The 20,225-nt window shown below is 43.0% G+C and overlaps 1 protein-coding gene across 14 annotated transcripts in view; it reads right to left on the reverse strand.

Annotated features, from left to right (window-relative positions):
- SENP6 (SUMO specific peptidase 6) overlaps positions 1-20,225 on the reverse strand; it is a 448,534-nt gene that overhangs the window by 195,833 nt on the left and 232,476 nt on the right. For 12 of the 14 annotated variants that reach the window (XM_029595592.1, XM_029595591.1, XM_029595594.1 and 9 more), the window contains 3 exons: positions 6,356-6,603; positions 2,154-2,243; positions 1,106-1,276 (listed from right to left, as the gene is read on the reverse strand). In XM_029595592.1, coding sequence (XP_029451452.1) covers positions 1,106-1,276; positions 2,154-2,243; positions 6,356-6,603 — 509 coding nt within the window. The remainder of the gene's footprint in view (positions 1-1,105; positions 1,277-2,153; positions 2,244-6,355; positions 6,604-20,225) is intronic. The other 2 variants (XM_029595602.1, XM_029595595.1) reach the window with 1 other exon arrangement.

Genomic DNA, 20,225 nt, shown 5'->3' on the forward strand with positions numbered 1-20,225 from the left:
TCTAATTCATTCTGGGCAGGGGCAAGTTGTGCGCGCCGTAAGACTGCCGGCACACGATCCCTCGACACAGCAGCAATGGCCACTGTGTTGAAGGCCTCTGGCCCCGCCCCCGGACCTCCCCGCCCCTTTTGTAAAACCCCGGGACTTACATATGTCCCGGGGCTTTACCCACGTTGCTGGGCCTTTTTAAAATAGGCTCGGCACGCACAGGACCATTTATGCGCGTAACCTTTTGAAAATCCGGCCCACTATATTTATTTAATCTTATTAGTTTGTCTAGTGCAGTTCATGCCGATTTTATTGCATTATTCAAAGTGTAAATTAAGTCTGTTTATGTTGTGCTGTTAACATCAGTTCATGTATGTGTCCACAGTAGTTTTTGCTGATCTTGTGATATTTGATGAGCTAACTATATATATTATACTGAGAGCAGATTTTAGGTTCTGTTTTACAGATAGTACTATATGTGATTTTGTGTCTTATTTGAGTAGGATTATATAATCTATGCTGCTTTTATGATTTTGCTGAAACCTGTTATGAAAAACTATTGGAATAGCAAGTTATAAATGGGATAAAATAATAAAAAGGTTGGCTCACTTAGAGTGATAATTTGCAGTAATTTAATTTGATGATCTCTACATGAGTGATGTCATTGCTACTGCATGCCAACCTATTTCACTAACCAGAAATATGGGGGTTTAAACCTTCAACTCTGATTCCCAACCAAGGCCTCTACCATTCTTTTAACTGAAAAGGCTTTAATCAATTTGCTCATTTCCATCTCCTCAATAGTGTTCAATGTCACATACTTATTCAAATAAGTATTGTGATAAAAAAAAAGCACAAATAAAAGCTAACTATATAGAGTGATTAAATTGTCAGGATCAGTGACTGATTTGGATAATTGCACAAAGAAGCCCAACAGTATATTTAACAAAAATCAATGAACATACAGTACAAAATAAGACGTTTAACATCTCAAATGTTTAGTGTGTCTGACTCACTAAACCGATCTCCATCACCACCATTCAAAAAGAAAGAAATATGGATGGCTGCTTTATCATTTTGCGGATATCAAAATCAATTGCCATCAAAAATTACTCACAATTACAGGCTCTGTCACCATCCTCCTTAGGGTTCCTATTCGAATGCTTCGACAGTTCAGAATGACACTTTCACATGAATCTGAGGAACTTAAATGTATGGGATCCGCTGGAATTTCTAAAGGTGCAACTTTGCGACGTTTTGTTGGAGTATTAGTAACAGTGTTGCCAAACTGCAAGACATTAAAAGTATTAGCATTTCTCCTAACACATACTCACACAAAACACTACGATTAATAAACTAGAAAAACTGTGCACGTAAATAACATTTAGGCTTCCAACAAAATTTGGCATTTTCTGCAAGTCTTCCACTTTTAGAACTTTTCTTCAGCAATCTTCTTTCTTTCGCAAGTATATTATATCAGGCTCCAGGTTGTCTGCCCCAGCAAAGCTAAACAAACGGAGGAGCTTTAAGGCCAGATTGGTCACCAGGGGGGGGGGGGGGGGGCGTGAACAATTCTGAATGGAGCACACCAGCTGGCTGATCAAAGAAGAAAAAATTGGTTGTGCTGTACAGTCTCAGGGGACACAGAGGCACTACAAAAGCTCAGGAGGCGTGGAGAGTAATGATGCAGTTGTAAGTAAGCTATGGTATAACCATGTGCCTATTTCAGCAGGACCAGGAGAAGAGTTGCTTCCACTGTGGTGGGCCCGAACATGGGACGAGCTGCCACCCTTTTGCCCTATCCTACCAGGGCTGCTGTTGCCAGGTTTCTACTCAGAGATGACAGCTGCTATCGGTCAGGGGAGAAAGAAGTGGAAGTGATGAGGTAGGGAAGACGAATGGGTAGAGTGACGAAAGAGAGAAGAGATGGAAGGGAGAGAGAGAGAGAGAAAAGACAAAGTATAAAAAAGTTAAAGCAAAAAAAAAAGACCAAATAATCATAGACAAACCAAGAAAAAATAAAGAGAAAACTAGTAACAATGTGTGAAAATGGTATAAAAAAAAAGTTGAACATTTTTGAATAGGGTGGGATGGAGTTTTTCCCAAATCCCACTAAAAGCTTTGGCTGGCACCTAAATTTAATTGAAAAATATTCCTCTCCTTACTGTTGCTCTGTAGTATATGATCTGTCTGCCTCTCTGTCTGGGTGTAGCCCATCTGCCTCTGTGCTCATGCGTCCTTGCTTCTTTCAGCAGCTTGGAGAAAAGAAAGGGGAGGCTCAGCCACTGGTTAGCTGACACCAGGCCAGGAATTCAGGATATTGTATGGATGTGTATGTATATATACACACACATTTTATTTATAATATATCTTATATTTATATTTGTATATTGTGTGTTTTTCCCAACTTTTACATGCCCTGGGCACACCTAAATTAAGAAAAATGTATGGAACCCCCAACCACCACAGAGCAGGCTGTGCTGACATGGAGAGCTCTCATAAGAAGAGCAAGGGAAGCAATGAAAGCTTCTCTTCCAAATTTTAAGACTAAGGGAAACAGGGGGCAAAAACACACATGAACCTGTCACAATCCACCAGCTCCTGCAGGAGAAAGGGAGGGCTGGCTCTTCAAATGGACCAACTGCATTAAAGGCTACCAGCGGTGTTGGTTTGTTCTCAGTAATGGCCTGCTTTCTTACTACAGATACTTCATACAGTTTTGTTTGGAAACTGCTACCATTATTCAGACCACATTTTCATAAGATCCTGATGCAGCCTTTAAATTAAGGCGAAACTCAGCCAGAGTTGGCCGAGTATTTTAATCAATTTTGTGCTTAATAGAGACCTTCTTATTCAACGATTGGTCTCACTATACACTTCTGTTGCTTTCTGCATTACGAGACTATCCTCCGCTGTTTTTTTTTCTTTTGGTACTGTATACATTGGCAGGCTGATCCAATAAATCGGTGTGGAAAATGGGCATTCAGCCACCTATCCTGGGCGTGCGATCGAATATTTAAAATGAGGGATCGCGCTGCCAAGGAGGTGCTAGAGACAAATCTCCTTGGCAGTGGGCACCCAGGAGATGTCAGCGAGTTAGGAAAACAGATGCTCAATTTTTATGTGCACAGCCGCAAGTTAGGGAGAATGGATGCTCGTTAATTGAGCACCCCTTTCTCGAACCTGACCGCCAGTACACTCTAAGATTTCTATTTATTTATTTATTTTACATTCTGGCCTTTTTGTTCCTCCGACTTAATATCACCATGATACTAACTCAGAGGACGTACAGAGCTGCTTAGAAAGTAACACCTGCTCTGGGCAGGCAATTTCTGAGGGTAAAAATATGCGGGTTGGGCACACATTTTTTTTGTTTTGGATTGGTGAGAATAGCTAATAGCCTCATCAACATGCATTTGCATGTGATGAGCACTATTAGTTTTGCGGGGGGGGGGGGGGTTGGACACGCTAGTCCCTTATAGTATAAGGGGTTGTGGATATGCATCCAAAATGCACATCCAACCTCGGGTTAAACAGTGCACTCGGCTAAGCACACTGTATTGGATCGGCTTGTGGGTGTGCTGCACAAAGTGGGTCCCAGATATCATGCCCTGCATGCTGCTCATTAATTACCACATTCCAGGGGTGTAGAGCTAGGGAAGAAGAGGCATGCATGATTATAGATATTCTCAAAAGGGAGCTCCTATCAGTTTAAGGGTCACGGCTGGTGCTGGCCTCAATTTGAGCAACAAGGCAGTAGCATACTCGGTCAGATCCGAAGGCATGCTGATGGGGAAACTGATTTATATATAAAAGAAAATGTGCTGTGTTTGAAATATTTGCCCAAATTATAGTGAAATGTACTGTCACACATACAGTTTAACTTCTTAAACTGTTGGATTGCTGATTTAAGAAGCCTATTGAAAGTAAACCTTTAAACTACGGGCATTCGAACTTGAAAATTGCAGAGACTTATTACATTTTTTTTTTACTCGTGAATTTTTTTCAAAATATGTTTTTTTCAAAACATGCAAAGTATGTTCTTGCCATTATGTATATTTTACACTTCCCCTCTCCTGTTGTGCCTTTCTGCCCAGCCTGATCACAGCTGATTTCCTAAATTAGGAGTGGGCAAACTTGTCAAGCGGCAGCCTCCCTTCCATCCATCCAATTGCTTGGGCCTCCATCCCCCAAGCTGTTTTACATAATTTTTGTGGGAGATAAAAAAAACCATGACCTTTCGGCGCTGCAGTGAAGATAAGACTGGCGGGGTCCTTGCAGATTTTCTAGAAACTGGGTCATGAAATTTCCTTGTTGGCTACATCTTATGTCACCCCATGTGCGAGGAATGCCATCCTGCTTGTTTTCAGAGAAAAAGCTTTCACCTTATGTTTTGTTAACCTTTATTTCTGTTAACAGTGTGATATCATTCAATTTGTCCTATTTAGCAAACAGCTGCAGGTCCACCTAACACTGTTTTATCAATTTAAATGTCCACATAACTAAGTTTCATGAAAATTATTTATAGTCAAGCATTACTCAGGTAAGCTGAATATGGTTTTCTTGTATTTTAAAATTGTAGACAGTAATAAAGTGATCATTTATTTTTCCATAAGAGCACTGCACACTTTTTTACATATAATACTAAAAATGACTAAAAATACATAGGGCTCCAAAATCTTCAAAAAAATGTGGTAGCCAGCAAGATTGTGTCATAAGCTAAAATAGTATATCAAAAATGTTCCTTTCTCCAGCCTCTCATCTTGCCTTCCCCTCCTACTTCCCTCTTCTGCCATCACATTCCTTCCCTATCATTTCCCCCTACGACTGTCCACATTCCCTTAGTAACCCTGGCCATAGTCCTCCAAGGGCCTCCTCTGGTCAGGCAGATAGGTCCTTGGGGCAGCAGAAGGCAGGAAGAGAGGCCTTCCATAGCTCTCTTAAATGAGGGGTCATCTAGGTGGGGAAGATGGCCTTCTTTCACGCCTCAGGTTACTATTCCTGGTGGCACCAGTGACTCGGGGGGGGGGGGGGGGGGGGGAGCAGACAGACAGCAACAGTGGTACCTTGGAAGGGAGACAGATGGAAGCAAGGCTTGAAAAATTTGGGGGGGGGGGGGGGAGGGAAATGTGAAATTTTTAGAAACCAGGGGGTTAAATTAATAGGTTTTTTTTAAACAAATTTCAAATGTCTTTTTCCATTTTATTGGCTCATTTTGCTTTCTGTCCTTTTTTCCTGCCTATTTGCTTTTCAACTTTTTTTTTTTTTTTTTTTTGCTCCTTGTCCCCTCCCGTGTCTGCTCTTCAGGGACCAACAGCATACAACAGCCCTGGAGGCAGCAGCTTCTCTCCCACCTGCTACCAATTGCTATCTTGCTCAGGTCCAGCTCTTCTACTCAATATTGGAAGTTGCAGTCCCCATGGATCCTCTCCCTATCCACAAGCTTCTCCAGCTTGGATTCTGCTCTTCTCTTTCCCTGCTGCAACCAGAACAGTCTCTGGCTCAGTCCTGTTCTTCTCCCTTCTCAGCTTCCACTGGAAGCTTCTCAGGCCCAGGCTCGACTCCTCTATTAAGAACATAAGAACATAAGAAATTGCCATGCTGGGTCAGACCAAGGGTCCATCAAGCCCAGCATCCTGTTTCCAACAGAGGCCAAACCAGGCTACAAGAACCTGGCAATTACCCAAACACCAAGAAGATCCCATGCTACTGATGCAATTAATAGCAGTGGCTATTCCCTAAGTATAATTGATTAATAGCCATTAATGGACTTCTCCTCCAAGAACTTATCCAAACCTTTTTTGAACCCAGCTACACTAACTGCACTAACCACATTCTCTGGCAACAAATTCCAGAGATTTATTGTGCGTTGAATGAAAAATAATTTTCTCCAATTAGTCTTAAATGTGCTACTTGCTAACTTCATGGAATGCCCCCTAGACCTTCTATTATTCAAAAGTGTAAATAATCGATTCACACCTACTCGTTCAAGACCTCTCATGATCTTAAAGACCTCTATCATATCCCCCCTCAGCCGCCTCTTCTCCAAGCTGAACAGCCCTAACTTCTCCAGCCTTTCCTCACAGGGGAGCTGTTCCATCCCCTTTATCATTTTGGTTGCCCTTCTCTGTACCTTCTCCATTTCCTGGTTGCCACCAAAAACTTTTGTAGCTGAGCCCAGCAACTTTCCTTCTTCAAACAGGAATGACAAAGATAGCATTTTTTTTAGGTTTGAGAGAGGAAAGCTCCTGTCTCCTACCTTATTTGCATGTAGAGGTTTTGGGTTGTCATCGGTGACTATGTGAACTTATTTTCAGAGCCCTATGTAAATTTTGAAAACTATCACCTCCACATTTTGACAAGGTACCTGGTCTTTCATTCTTGCTTTCCTTGGTATTGTGACTGTGGGCTCTGTATCTGTTGTAATACTACCAATCAGTCTCTGCTCTGCTCTGCAGATGTTTTCTTTTAGTGCTGCTTCCACCTTGCCAGAAGAGGGTGCTGGTGAAGAACATGCAGAATCCGCAGGCCGAGGCGATATACTCTCCATTCTGTTAACGCTGCCAGTGCTGGCATTGTCCTCCTCTTCCTCCTCCTCATCACTAGACAAAACAACTGAAAAAATAAACAAGCTTCAGGCATATCACACTGATGCATTATGCCAGTTCTTTTTAACTGTGTTCCAACTCTAAAGCTACAAAGGAGAAATTACTACTTACCTAATTTCCTTTCCTCTAATGAGGCAGGCCAATCCCCACCAGTAGGTTATGCACATCTACTAGTTGAGGAAGACTGAGTAAAACCGGACCGTCACTGATATATAGCCCTGCCCTACCATCAGCCAAACCGATGGACAAACTGATTGATTGTTTAATCATTGTCAAGTACAATCATTGATGCTTTCAATCAATAGAGAACACTAAGTGCAGACAAAAGAATTAACTCATTCACTAAACTGAGGATCAGGTTAAGACACTTAGTCTTCGAATGAATAGCAGGAACAATATTCTGCAATGCTCACAATAAAAAAGTGAACCAAAGGTAAAAACCAGCAGCCAAGGGCTGATCAGGGATTGGCCTGCCCTCATTAGATGAAAGGAAATTAAGTAAGTAGTAATTTCTCCTTCCTCAGCATTCAGGCAGGCCAATCCTCACCAGTGCGATGTACCAAATTAACTCCCAAACAGATTGGGAGGCTGTCCAGAAAACACCGCTCGTGCAAACACAGCATTCTCCTGATCCCCAACAACTAAACAGCAATGCTCAGACAAAGCGAGGATAGATGATCACATTGCCGCTTGGCAAGTCTCAACAAGAGACAACAATCAAATCGCCGCCCACGATGCCACCTGAGCCCTTGTGGAATGCGGTCTAGTCTGATTCAGTAAGGGAATATCGGCATCCACCCAGACGGCCAAGACAAGTTCCTCAATCCAATGGGCTATGGGTGCCTGTGCCACTGGCTCAACCTGGTTACCACCACCATGGAGCATAAACAGGTAAACATAATTCCGGCTAGACTTAGTAACCTCTAAGTATCACATCCAATGTTGCTTAACTCCAAAACCACTTTTGACCAAAGAAGGCACAGTCCAAAGCTGTAACACCCTGGGCGTCTGCATAGAAAAAGCTCACAGCTAGACAACGAAACCTACAGCTCAGAAACCCAACATGCAGAACAGATTGCCACTAGGAAAAAGACTGTATGCAAGATAAGCAATTGCAAGGAGAGGCCACAGTGGACAAAATGTCAGACTCACCAAGAAATGCAGGCCCAGATTAAGGTCCCATCAAGGGATCAACAGCTACAAGGGAGGACGAAGATGCCCAACTCTCTTCAAACACATCCAGTCAAACAAGGGCCCACCAAAGACTCGCTACCATAAGGCAGAACTGCCACTTGAACCGATAAGGTATTCAGGATCAAAGCATTACGCAATCCATCCTCTAAAATTTCCAAATTAATGGAATTTCCACTTCAAGAGACTGAGAACATCCTCACACAAGGACTCGAAAACTCTCTAAACACTAACGCAGACAGATATAGAAAAACTTTCCTGGCCCGAAGCAAGGAGGAAACCACTGCCAGTAGAATAAACCATGCTTCAGCAACTGAGCTCGCTCAAGGGTCAAACCGTAAAATAAAATAGACCAGGATCAACGGGTAGGATGGAGCCTTGCCACAACAGAACCTCCCAAAGCATCAGTCTGAGGGGACTGCCCACCCACAGTCTCTATAGATCGGCATACCACAACTTCTAGGGCTAATCCGAAACCAGCAAAATGAATGAGTCAGCCTGACTTGCAAACTTCCAAACAAACATGCCTATCAGAGGCTAGGGTAGAAAGGCATACAAACTGGCACTCAACCACACCTGAGCGAAGGCACTGCTGCCCAGTTCTTTCAGATCCCATCTGTGGCTAAAATAAACTGCAGAACCTTTGTGACGTCGCAAATTGCCAGGAAGTCTAAATAAGGATGGCTGCAGCGCTCCATTATGAGCTGAAAGGATTTATCCGCTAATTCCCACTGTCCTGGAACCAAGTTCCTCCTATTGAGGTCGGTCCTACATTGTCCTTTCCGACAATGTGAGAGGTTAATATGTGTAGCAGATGTTGCTCTGCCCTTACCATGAGCGCAACCATCTCCTCAGACACCTGTTGGCTTCTGGGTCCGTCTTGCTGATTGATGTAGGGCACCGCTGTCGCATTGTCCAAAATTAGCTGGACTGCCTGAGCCTCTAGAAACTCAAACCGCAAGCATGCTAGCTGTACTGCCTGTGCTTCCAAACAATGGATGCTCCACTGCCATTCCTCAGCATTCCAGAGATCTTGCAGAATCAACTCCTGCCAGTGAGCACTAGTCAAACTGGCATCTCCAAGGAAATTCTGTTCTTAGGATGATCTGCCCGCAACCAGCACCTTCAAAAGAAAGCAAGGCCTCACTGTATAGCCCTGTGACTGCGAACCCCAGCAGGAAAGCAGCAACATGTGCTGGATAGGGCACATATGCGCCCCTGTCCAGGGAACCACTAATATGGCTGCCATCAAACCCAGGACCAGAAGCTAAGACCACACCATCAGGCAAATACTCCTCCTCAGAGAGAGAATATGATCAGTCAACATCTGAATGTGACACTCTAGCAGAAACACTCTGCCCTGTTTCATATAAAAATGAACGCAGAGTTACTCCAGCAGTGGAGTTGGCTGTAGCTGTTCTCAGCTAGGTTCAAAACCAAGCCTAGCTCTCTCTCAGTAAGGTAACCAGCTTACAAAAAGTCAGATAACTTCCCTTCCACACTCTGGGCATGCATCAACCTGTCGTTCACATATGGGTGAACTAGGATGCCGATATGCCTCTGCCAGAGCCAGGGACATATGATTGTACCGCTGTTATTGTGGCACTTACAATTTCCTTTCAGAAATGGAGTTGTTCACCAATGACTATGGACTCCTTAGAAATCCAGGATGTGTCGAAAAGATCCCTCATTTTATAATGGCCTGCATTTGCTTGCGATTCAGAAACTAGAGTTACGGCCTTCCAGTCTGACTGACGCCGTAAGGTAGTCTCCATTGCCATCTTCCTCTTAGGAGAGTTGTTCAGAGAAATTATAAAGACATCTGTGGGAATGCAAAGAAATTGTAGAGCATAGCCATTCCAAATTACTTTCATTGGCCTGACATGATCTGGACCCACCCCTGAGTAAAACGAGATAGGTGACCACCCATCCCCAGTCACAGCAGGGGGAGGACAGAGACCACCAAAGGAAGGTGGTTGTGAGAAGTTGCTTCCTGAGGAGAACAAAAATGCATGTAATCTTGAGAGCGACCACATGCCCAAAAGGGACGCAAAGCTGGCTTCTTATCCCAAGTTTCCCCCTTCTATTTGCCATCTTCACCTCCTATCTGCCAAATGATAGAAAACCCTTAAAGGGTAATCTTCTGAGCTTGGACTAAGAAATTGTGTCCGCCGACCAATTTTGCAGCCACCAAGCCAATATCACTGAAACTACTCCATGGGAAGCAGCATGAGGCTCACAGTCCGCAAGCTCAGAAGGCAGCTTTCGATTCCATTACTGCTCTACTATCCAGCCCGGCTCCCTCAAGGAGACTGAGAATACTGGCGGGTTGATATATGGGCAGGGCTATATATCCAAGAATTCAGCTTTTACTCTGTTTCCAGCTGCTGGTAGAGGTGCATAACCCACTGGTGGGAACTGGCCTGCCTGAATGCCAAGGAAACTTTTTTCTTCCTCTTTAAATAGTTTTAAAACATACAGTAAAACAAATATAGGCTGATTTTATATATTATTTGGACAAATTTGATCATATGTTTTACAAGCTAAAACCTGTTGCCTATATATTGATGTAAGATGCAAAACAATTTCACAATTTTTAAATTTCATTCTTGTGTAGAACCTTGTATGGATATCACATATCTGGAGAACTTGCCAAACTCTACCAGCATGCCATCCTAGACACTAATCCTTCCCTGAATTAGCAAAATATACATTGCATATAGACCTATATCATACCTTAATGCAGACAATAAGATCCTGGCTAACTTCTTAGCAGTGCATTTGGAGAAAGTATTGCCAAACTTAAACATAAGGACCAAGTAGGCTTTTATTCAGGGGAGGCATTCTTTTAACATAACATATGGAGCCTTGGTGATGATTTGATGATCCAGACTATGCAAAGAGCTTTCAGCTTTGATTTTCCTTGATGTGGAAAACATTCAACCATGTCAAATTCTATTTTAGAGGCCTTTGGCAACAAGTTAGGAAATCGATTTCAGCTATATTCAGATGTCCTTGGGAAGATATCTTGATCAATAAAACTTGGTTTTGGTTCCACTTAGAAAAGGGAACAAGATACAATTGCCCCCTCCCCCAATTTGTCTTTGTAATAAAGCCACTATTATACATACGTCAGACTCAAAGAATAAAGGTAATAAAGATACAGGAGGAGCAAAATGTTGTTCTGTATACAGATGGTTTATTAAATATAGTGGACCCTGAATTTTCAATTCGACTGTTGGAAAACTGTCTGGATGTAAGATCAATATATGTCCAAGTTTAAAATATTATCATTAGTTTTAAAGAAGGCATCTAGAGACAAAATTAAGATGGTCTATTCTTTTCAACTCAATAGAGACAGGATTAAATACCTGGGCATTTACCTTTCACCAAGTTTTGGAAACTTATCCTAAATTAACTATGTCCTCTTTCTAACAAGCTGTAACACTGATTCTCAAAAGTGGGCCAAGACATACATAATCCAGTTTGGTCAGGTACAGATTGTTTAGATGAACTGGCTCCCCAGGCTGAAATGTCTTTTCTCCATGATTCCTACAGAGTACTCAGATCTATTTCCTCACTTCAATAAGCCTGTGGGGAACTTGCTAAGGAAACAAAAACTACAGTTAGTCTCAGAATCTTGTAGAGTCTGAGGGAAGAGAAGAGATGGGAGTGGTTTTATTTTATGTTTTACCTTTGTTCACATTTTCCAAACAAACAACAAAAAGAAATGGGAAAAAAAATGAGAAGTGAGAGGAACAAGGTCTTCCTTCATGGACAAAAAAGGTAGGGATAAGAAGAGAAGATATCTCCAGTACAGAAATAGCTTCTAAGTTTAGGAATGATAAGAATGAATAGGAGACTAGAGCTCTTGTATTTTTGATCACTCCTGTTTTGGGTTGCCCGAAAGTATATAAATTCTGGTTATTAGTCATGAGAAAAAAAAATGTCCCCCTAGTTTTTCTCAGCTTTTTTCAGACTGACGTTTTTGTTCATGGCTGCAATTTCTAAAGCAATATAGTTTGAAGAATCTCCCCATTTTGTTTACTTAGAGCTAAAAACCTTTATCCTCTCTCAGGAAGTCAAACTTGCAGTTAACAGACCTTTAAGTGGAATATGCTTAAGATGAATAAACCCTGAGGAAAAGTATGAAGATTATACAGAGCACTTTGTCCAAGGTTAGGGAGACCACTTATGAATAGAAAGGATTCAAGATTTAGAGCTGGTGATTAGCACAGCTAGAGAATATACAGCATTGTACAAACAATACAAAATATTAACTAGAAATTATTTTATCCCAGTCAAAGTGACATAGCTTATACAAAATGGTAAATGTTGTAAGGGATGCAAAGAGTAGGGAATGTTCTCACACAGCAAGCTAGACTTTGAGGGCAGAAACAGAATTTGGTGTAATTTGGAAAGCAATGAGGCTTGAAACTGGACAAGCCCAAATTTATTATTATAGGTCTCAAGACTAAAGAATTATAGGTGACCCAATGGGTTCAGAAGCTCCTGTTAGCACGGTGGAAAGCACTCCTGGCCAAATGGAAAGTTGAATCCCTTCTAGCCCTTCGGGACTGGCTTGACAGTGTACAGAGGCAGTGAAATGGATATGCTCTCATTGGTCCTATATAAGAAGTTATAGGCCATAGGTAAAATATGGGAAACTTTCATATAATTCTATTTGGATAATAAAAAAAACCCCATCCACACACAAGGAGTACTGTTGCCTTGTGAACTAGATATGCTACATTGCAAGAGTGATGGAAGGGGGACCAAGTAAAAGAGGGTTAGGCAGGTAGAGGAAGAGAAGGAAAAGTAGAGTTAGGTTTGAAAGTAAGGCACCAGTAAGCAGGAGAAAAAAGGAAAACAAACACTATATAACTACTGACAATTATAAAAGAATGTACTTATTTATACTGAAGGCAATAAAGCTATTTCTACAGGTAAAATGCTATTTTAACCCTGTAAATGGGCATTTTGATTACTGACCACTATATACACTGATAAAGTACCAATGTATGTTAACAATGCAGGTACTTTGACTACATATCTTCAAAGATGTTGCAGAGGCGGGATTGGCTTAAGTGAGGGACTTACAAGAAAAGTTTTGCATAATCAAGTAGAGAGAAATTTGAGAGAAATTTGTGCAGGTAGCTTTCATAAGGCAATAATCAAAGCAAAACCGCACACATTTTGTTTGATTATTTTGGCAAACCCTGCAGTTAAAAAACTACCCGCAGAGTTTAACAAAATAGAGACCGTTTTGATTACTGCCTCCTTTAATGTCAATCTGAGCTTGAAATAAAGACTATGGGACGAGCAAGGAAAACTGAATGTGGCCAAGTCCAAGGGGCCGGATAAGGTACATCCCAGAATAGTACGAGAACTCAGATGTCCTGGCGGGTCTGCTAAATGACCTGTTCAATGGATCCCTGGAAATGGGAGTGGTGCCATGAGACTAGAGATGAACAGTTGTGGTTCTGCTTCATAAGACTGGTAGCAGAGAGAAGGCTGGAAACTACAGGCCAGTTAGCCTCACTTCAATGGCGGGCAAATGGAGATGCTGAGCTATCTATAATCCGGAAAGTTGCTGGACCCAAGGCAGCATGGATTCACCAGAGGAAGGTCCTGTCAGACAAATCAGAATTTATTTATTTTTTTAAGATTGGGTGACTAGAGAATTGGATGAAATAAGAGCACTCTATGTCATCTATTTCGATTTCAGCAAAGCTTTTGATACTGTTCCACACAGGAGGCTTGTGAACAAAATGAAAAGCTTCGGAGTAAGCATCAAGGTGGTGAAATAGATTACAAACTGGTGACTGACAGGAGACAGCATGTAAATGGAACCTATGCTGAAGAGAGAGCGTGTTAAGTAGTGCGCACAGGAATTGGTATGGGACTGGGTTCTGTTCAATATCTTTGGGAGCAACATTGCGGAAGGGATGGAAAGTAAAGTTTGTGTATTTGCGGATGATACCAAGATCTGTAACAGAGTGGACATGCCTGAAGGAGGAGAGAGAATGAAAAACTGATTTAGAAGGCTGAAAAGTAATCAATATTGGCAGCTGGGATTCAATGCAAGAAATCCAGAGTCATGCATCTAGGACAGAGCTTTCAAAGTGTGTGTCGACGACACTTTACTGTGTCGCACTGAGGTGTGCCGGTTTGTGTCGCGCAAGCCGGTGCACGTGACACACCGGCAAGTGCAGGGGCCGGGAACCCATGGCTCCGAGCCAGATATGGCTCTTTTGAGGGCCGCATCTGGCTCGCAGACAAGTGTCGCCACACTTTCCTGCTGACCCAGCTGCTCCCCGGTCCTCCTCCGCCCGGGCGGAACGCGGCAGGACAGCTGGAGTCAGCGGCACCGGCGTGCTCTCTTCTGCCCCCCCCCCGCGGCCCGGAAGAGGAAGTGGAGAGTATCGGGTGAGTGCGCGGCAAGAAGAGGCCACGCTAGTGCGCTCGGCATCGGCCCGAAGAAAAGAAGACTGCAGCGCGGCTCGGAGGAAATGAAGAGGTTCAACCGCGGCCGATGGGACTCCGCCTCCGCGAGGGCTGAAAATGAAGAGGTTAGCGTTGGGAGGAGGCTGCTGCTGCTGCTGCGAGTTCCCGGGGTGGGGGGGGAGAGAGAGTGAATGAATGAGCGGTTGAACCTCTTCATTTTCCTCCGAGCCGCGTTGCAGTCTTCTTTTCTTCGGGCCGATGCCGAGCGCACTAGCGTGGCCTCTTCTTGCCGCGCACTCACCCGATACTCTCACTTCCTCTTCTGGGCCGCGGGGCCCTGTGTGTGTGTATGAGGAGAGTGAGAGATTGCATGTATGTGAATGATTGAGAGCCTGTACATGTGAAAGAGGTATGTCTGTGATGAGAGCCTGCCCGTGAGAGAGAGAGCATGAATGTAAGTTTACCATTGGGAACCTGTATGTGTAAGTTGTGATTGAAAACCTGTTTGTGTGAAAGAGTATGTGTGTATGATTGAAATCCTTTGTGTGTGAGAGAAATCATGTGTATGTATGATTAAGAGCCTGTGTTTAAATGAGAGAGAGAGAGACCATGTGTGTCTGTGTGTGATTGAGAGCTGATTTAGGTGAGGGAGCATGTGAGTATGTGATTGAGAGCCTGTGTGTAAATGAGAGAAAGAGAGGACATGTTTGTAAGCATGTGAATGAGAGTATGTGTGTGAGAGAAAAAGACAGCATGTATTTATGTGATTGAAAGCCTGTGTGTGTGTAAGCGTGAAAAGATAGACAGCATGTGTGTAAATGTGTAATTAAGAGCCTATATAAGTGAGAGAGAAAAAACATGTGTATATGTGAGTACTGAGAGCATGTGTGTATAGGTGTGTCATTGAGAGCCAGTGTGAGAGAGAGCGCTGGTATGTGACAGAGAGGAGAAAGTTCCAAGCAAACCACCCCTCCTCCTGCTAATTCAGAACAATCTCAGGAGACCTGGATATCAAACGTTCCCAGGTATGCAGAGCGAAAAAATGTTTGTATCCTTATTATTTTCATTACTGGGTCTTTGTGTCTGCTATTTTGAAATATTTTGTTGGTATCTGGAAATGTTTTATATGAGTTTTTAATTATTGGATATTCCACTCATCAGCTGTTTCGAAATATGTTCTTTTTGTTAGTACAGTTTTACTGCTGATGATTTTATATTTCTTGATTTGTTTTATAAGGATGGGAGATGTTTCTTTTTTCCTTTGTTACACTGCATACAACCTCTGGTTTGCTAGTAGACTGAATTACTGTGTCCCGAAATTATGTTTGTTTGTCTAAAAAGTGTGTCACCAACATGAAAAGTTTGGAAAGCTATGATCTAGGATATGGTAATTCAAAAGAGCTGTATGATATGGGGTGTGTGTGTGGGGGGGGGGGGGGGGGGGGCGCTGATGTGCACGGACTACGAGTGAGATCTTGGGGTGATAGGTTCTGGCTATGTGAAGATGGTGATGCAATGTGAAAGGCAATAGCTAAAGCCAGAAGAATGCTGGGCTGCATTAGAGAGAGAGAAATAGCCAGTAAGAAAATGGAGATGCCTTGTACAGATGCTTGGTGAGTCCTCACCTGGAGTATTGTGTTCAGTTCTGTAGCCCTTATCTCAAAGGAATAGAGACAGGATGGAGGTGGTCCAGAAAAGGGCCACCAAAATGGTGTGGGATCAGTATTAGAAAACCTATGAGGAGAGACTGAAAGATATGAATATGTATACCCTGGAAGAGAGGAGGCGCAGGGGTGATATGATACAGACCGTCACATTCCTAAAAGGTTTAACGATGTGCAAACATCAAACCTTTTCCGTTGGAAAGAAATCAGTAGAACTAGGGGTCATGAAATGAAACTCCAAGGATGCCGCCTCAGAACCAACATCAGAAAATATTTCTTCACGGAGAGGGTTAGTGGATGCCTGGAATGCCCCTCCAGAGGTGGTGGTGAAAACCAAAACAGTGAAGAAATAAAAAAGGGCATGGGATAAATACTGTGGATCCCTAAAGGCAGGAAATGAAGAAAGAGTGCATGGACTACCTTGCTGGTGTGTGCAGTTAGTACCCTTAACCAATAAGCCTTGATACTGTTGATGCAACTCCATCATTGCTCTCTACTTCAACGGCAGGTAGAAAAGGGGAATTAGATTCATTCAGCAAATAAGGGCCCTGACTTTTATGGTCTGGGGAAACGAGAATGGGGGTAACGCGCTGATGCAGCAGTTAATACCCTTAACCAATAAGACTGATACTTTGATGCAACTAAAACACTGCTCTCTGCTTCAACAGCAAGGCATAAAAGGGAACTGGATTCTACAGCAATCAATGAGGGCTAGTGTGGGAAACTGATAAGCATGGAGGTAAAGGGGAATTAAATTCAAACAGCAACCACGAAGGCCCTGACTGATGGTCTAGGTCAGTGGTTCTCAACCAGTGTGTCGCCAAGCACACGCAGGTGTGTCGCCACACTTCCCAGTCCCCCGCTGACCCAGCAGCTCCCCGGTCCTCCCCCGCCCGGGCTTAAAATGCTGTCAGCCCGGGCGGAACGCGGCAGAACAGCTGGCGTCAGCGGCACCGGCATGCTCTCTTCTTCCTGCCCGCCCCCCCCCCCCCCCCCCGGCCCGGAAGAGGAAGTGGTGAGCAGCGGGTGCATGCGCGGGAAGAAGAGACCATGCTAGTGTGATCAGCATCGGCCCGAAGAACAGAAGAGAGGCGCGGCTGGAGGAATGAGCAGTGCGGCTCAGAGAAAAATGAAGAAGAAAGTCAACCATCGCGGCCGATGGGACTCCTTGCTCCGCGAGGGCTAAAAATGGAGGTTAGGGCTGGGAGGAGGCTGCTGCTGCCGCTAGTTCCAGGGAGGGAGGGAAGGAGAGAGAGTGAATGAGCAAGCAAGCATGTGTGTTTGAGATCCTGTGTGTGTGTGTATGTGTGTGATTGAGAAAGCATGTATGTGAATGATTGAGAGCCTGTATATGTGAAAGAGTATATGTCTGTGATTGAGAGCCTGCCTGTGAGAGAGCGAGCATGAATGTAAGTTTACGATTGGGAACCTGTATGTGTAAGTTTGGAATTGAAAACCTGTTGTGTGAAAGAGTATGTGTGTATGATTGAGATCCTTTCTGTGTGAGAGAGATCATGTGTATGTATGATTAAGAGCCTGTGTGTATATGTAAGAGAGAGAGCATTTGTGTGTGTGTGTGTGTGTGTGATTGAGAGCTGGTTTAGGTGAGGGAGCATGTCAGTATGTGATTGAGAGCCTGTGTGAAAGTGAGGGAAAGAGCGAGCATGTTTGCAAGCTTGTGAATGAGAGTCTGTGTGTGAGAGAAAGACAGCATGTGTATGGTGTGATTGAAAGCCTGTGTAAGCGTGAAAAGATAGACAGCATGTGTGTAAATGTGTAATTAAGAGCCTATATAAGTGAGAGAAAAAGCATGTGTATATGAGTGACTGAGCGCATGTGGGTATAGGTGTGTAATTGAGAGCCAGTGTGAGAGAGCGCTGGTATGTGACAGAGAGAGGAGAAAGTTCCAAGCAAACCACCCCCCTCCTGCTAATTCAAAACAATCTCAGGAGACCTGGATATTAAACGTTCCCAGGTATGCAGAGGAAAACAATTTTTGTATCCTTATTTTTCATTACTGGGTCTTTGTGTCTGCTATTTTGAAATATTTTATTGGTATCTAGAAATTTTTTATATGAGTTTTTAATTATTGGATATTCCACTCATCAGCTGTTTCGAAATAATATGTTCTTTTTGTTAGTATGGTTTTACTGCTACTGATTTTATATTTCTTGATTTGTTTTATAAGGACGAGTGATATTTCTTTTTTTCCTTTATTACATGCATATAGAGACTCTGGCTTGTTGCAGTTTCCAATTCAGTTTTTATCTGCATGCTTCTAGTTATGCGTTTTGGTCTTTTTATTCTTTTTTAGGTGAGGGTCAGCACATGTGATTTAGGTGAGGTTTTCTGCTGGCTTGTAGTTTCTGTGTAGGGCTCTATAGCAGCCTGATTTGGTCCGTTTTCCTAATAGGAGATGTATTGGTGTCTTAAGGCCTGCTGTAATATTTTCAATGTTGCCTTGTCTTACGTAAGGTGGTTACTGTTTAAATGCTGGAAATTGGTGCTATTTTGTTGTGGGATGTTTACTATTTATGCAATTTCTGTTCAGACAGAATATGTATCTTTTCCTTGTCATTTTAAACAATAAAAATTATTACCGGACCTTTACTTTTTATTTCCGCTGTGAATTGTAATGAGCAGTGTGTCACACTTGTGAGTGTGGCCTGTCAGGTGTGTCACGATGGGAAAAAGGTTGAAAATCACTGGTCTAGGTAACAGATAAGCATTGGGTAACCTCCATGGCATAGCAGATGCTACCATAAGCTTACTGGGCAGACTGGATGGACTATTTGGTCCTTTTCTGCCATCATTTCTATGTTTGTATATGTAATAAAGAGAATCTTACTATCAACGTCAGACCTTTTTCATCATCTTTTAACATGTAATGAGAAAAGAAAATACATAAGCTTGAATAAGATATGCCTAATTATAGATCAAGTACTCTTCAATATAAATTGATTTATAGGTCAACAAATTTCCATGACCATTCAAACCTGATACCAAAATCCTATAAAGCTTAAAGATTTTCCAGTTACCATTAAGTCCCCTGCCAAATAGAAAATGTTAAAGTCAGTGATGTGTATTATACATAGTAACGACGGCAGAAAAAGACCAAAATGGTCATCTAGTCTGCCCAGCAAGTTTCCCAAGGTAGTAACTGCCACTCTGTGCAGGTTACCCCCAAGTGTTTTTATTTATTCCCATCCTCTAGCCTTTAGAGATCCACAGTGTTTATCCCATGCCCCTTTGAAATCCTTCAGTGTTTTAGTTTTCACCACTTCCTCCAGAAGGGCATTCCAGGCATCCACTACCCTCTCAGTGAAGAAATATTTCCTGACATTGGTTCTAAGTCTTCCTCCCTGGAATTTCAAATCATGACCCCTAGTTCTACTAAATTGTTTGCAATCAAAAAGGTTTGATGAAGACCATGGATCATTAAAACCTTTCAAATATCTGAAGGTCTGTAACATATCACCCCTGCTCCTCCTCTCCTCCAGGGTATACATGTTCAGGTTCTTCAACCTCTCCTCATAAGTCATTCGAAGGAGAGCACCCACCATTTTGTTTGCCCTTCTCTGGACCGCCTCCATCCTGTCTCTGTCTCCTTTGAGATAGAGTCTCCAGAACTGAACACAGTACTCCAGGTGAGACCTCACCAAGGACCTGTACAAGGGGATTATCACTTCCCTTTTCTTACTAGATATTCCTCTCTCTATGCAGCCTAGTTTTCTTCTGGCTTTGGCTATCGCCGTGTCACACTGCTTCATCGACTTCAGGTCGTTAGACACTATCATTCCAAGGTCCCGCTCATGCTCTGTGCACATAAGCCCTTCATCCCCAACACACAGTTCTTTCGGATTACCACACCCCAGATGCAATGCTCTGAATTTCTTGGCATTGAATCCCAGCTGCCATATCTTCGGCCACTCTTCCAGCTTCCTTAAATCCTGTCTAATTCTCTGTACTCCTTCCGGTGTGTCCCCTCTGTTGCAGATCTTAGTATCATCTACAAATAGACAAACTTTACCTTCTATCCCTTCCGCAATGTCGCTCACGAAGATGCTGAACAGAACCGGTCCCCTCACCAATCCCTATGGCACTCCACTTAACAGCATTCCCTCTTCAGAGTAGGTTCCATTTAACATCACCCGTTGTCTATCCGTCAACCAGTTTGTAATCCACGCCAACACCTTGAAGCTGACTCCCAAGCTTCTCATTTTGTTGATGAGTCTTCTATGTGTGACTGAATCAAAAGCTTTACTAAAATTCAAATAAATTAAGAGCACTCTTCCCTGATCCAGTTCTCTAGTCACCCGATCAAAGA

The sequence above is a fragment of the Rhinatrema bivittatum genome, chromosome 3 (genome assembly GCF_901001135.1).
Source record: "Rhinatrema bivittatum chromosome 3, aRhiBiv1.1, whole genome shotgun sequence".
NCBI classification, from domain to species: Eukaryota; Metazoa; Chordata; class Amphibia; order Gymnophiona; family Rhinatrematidae; genus Rhinatrema; species Rhinatrema bivittatum.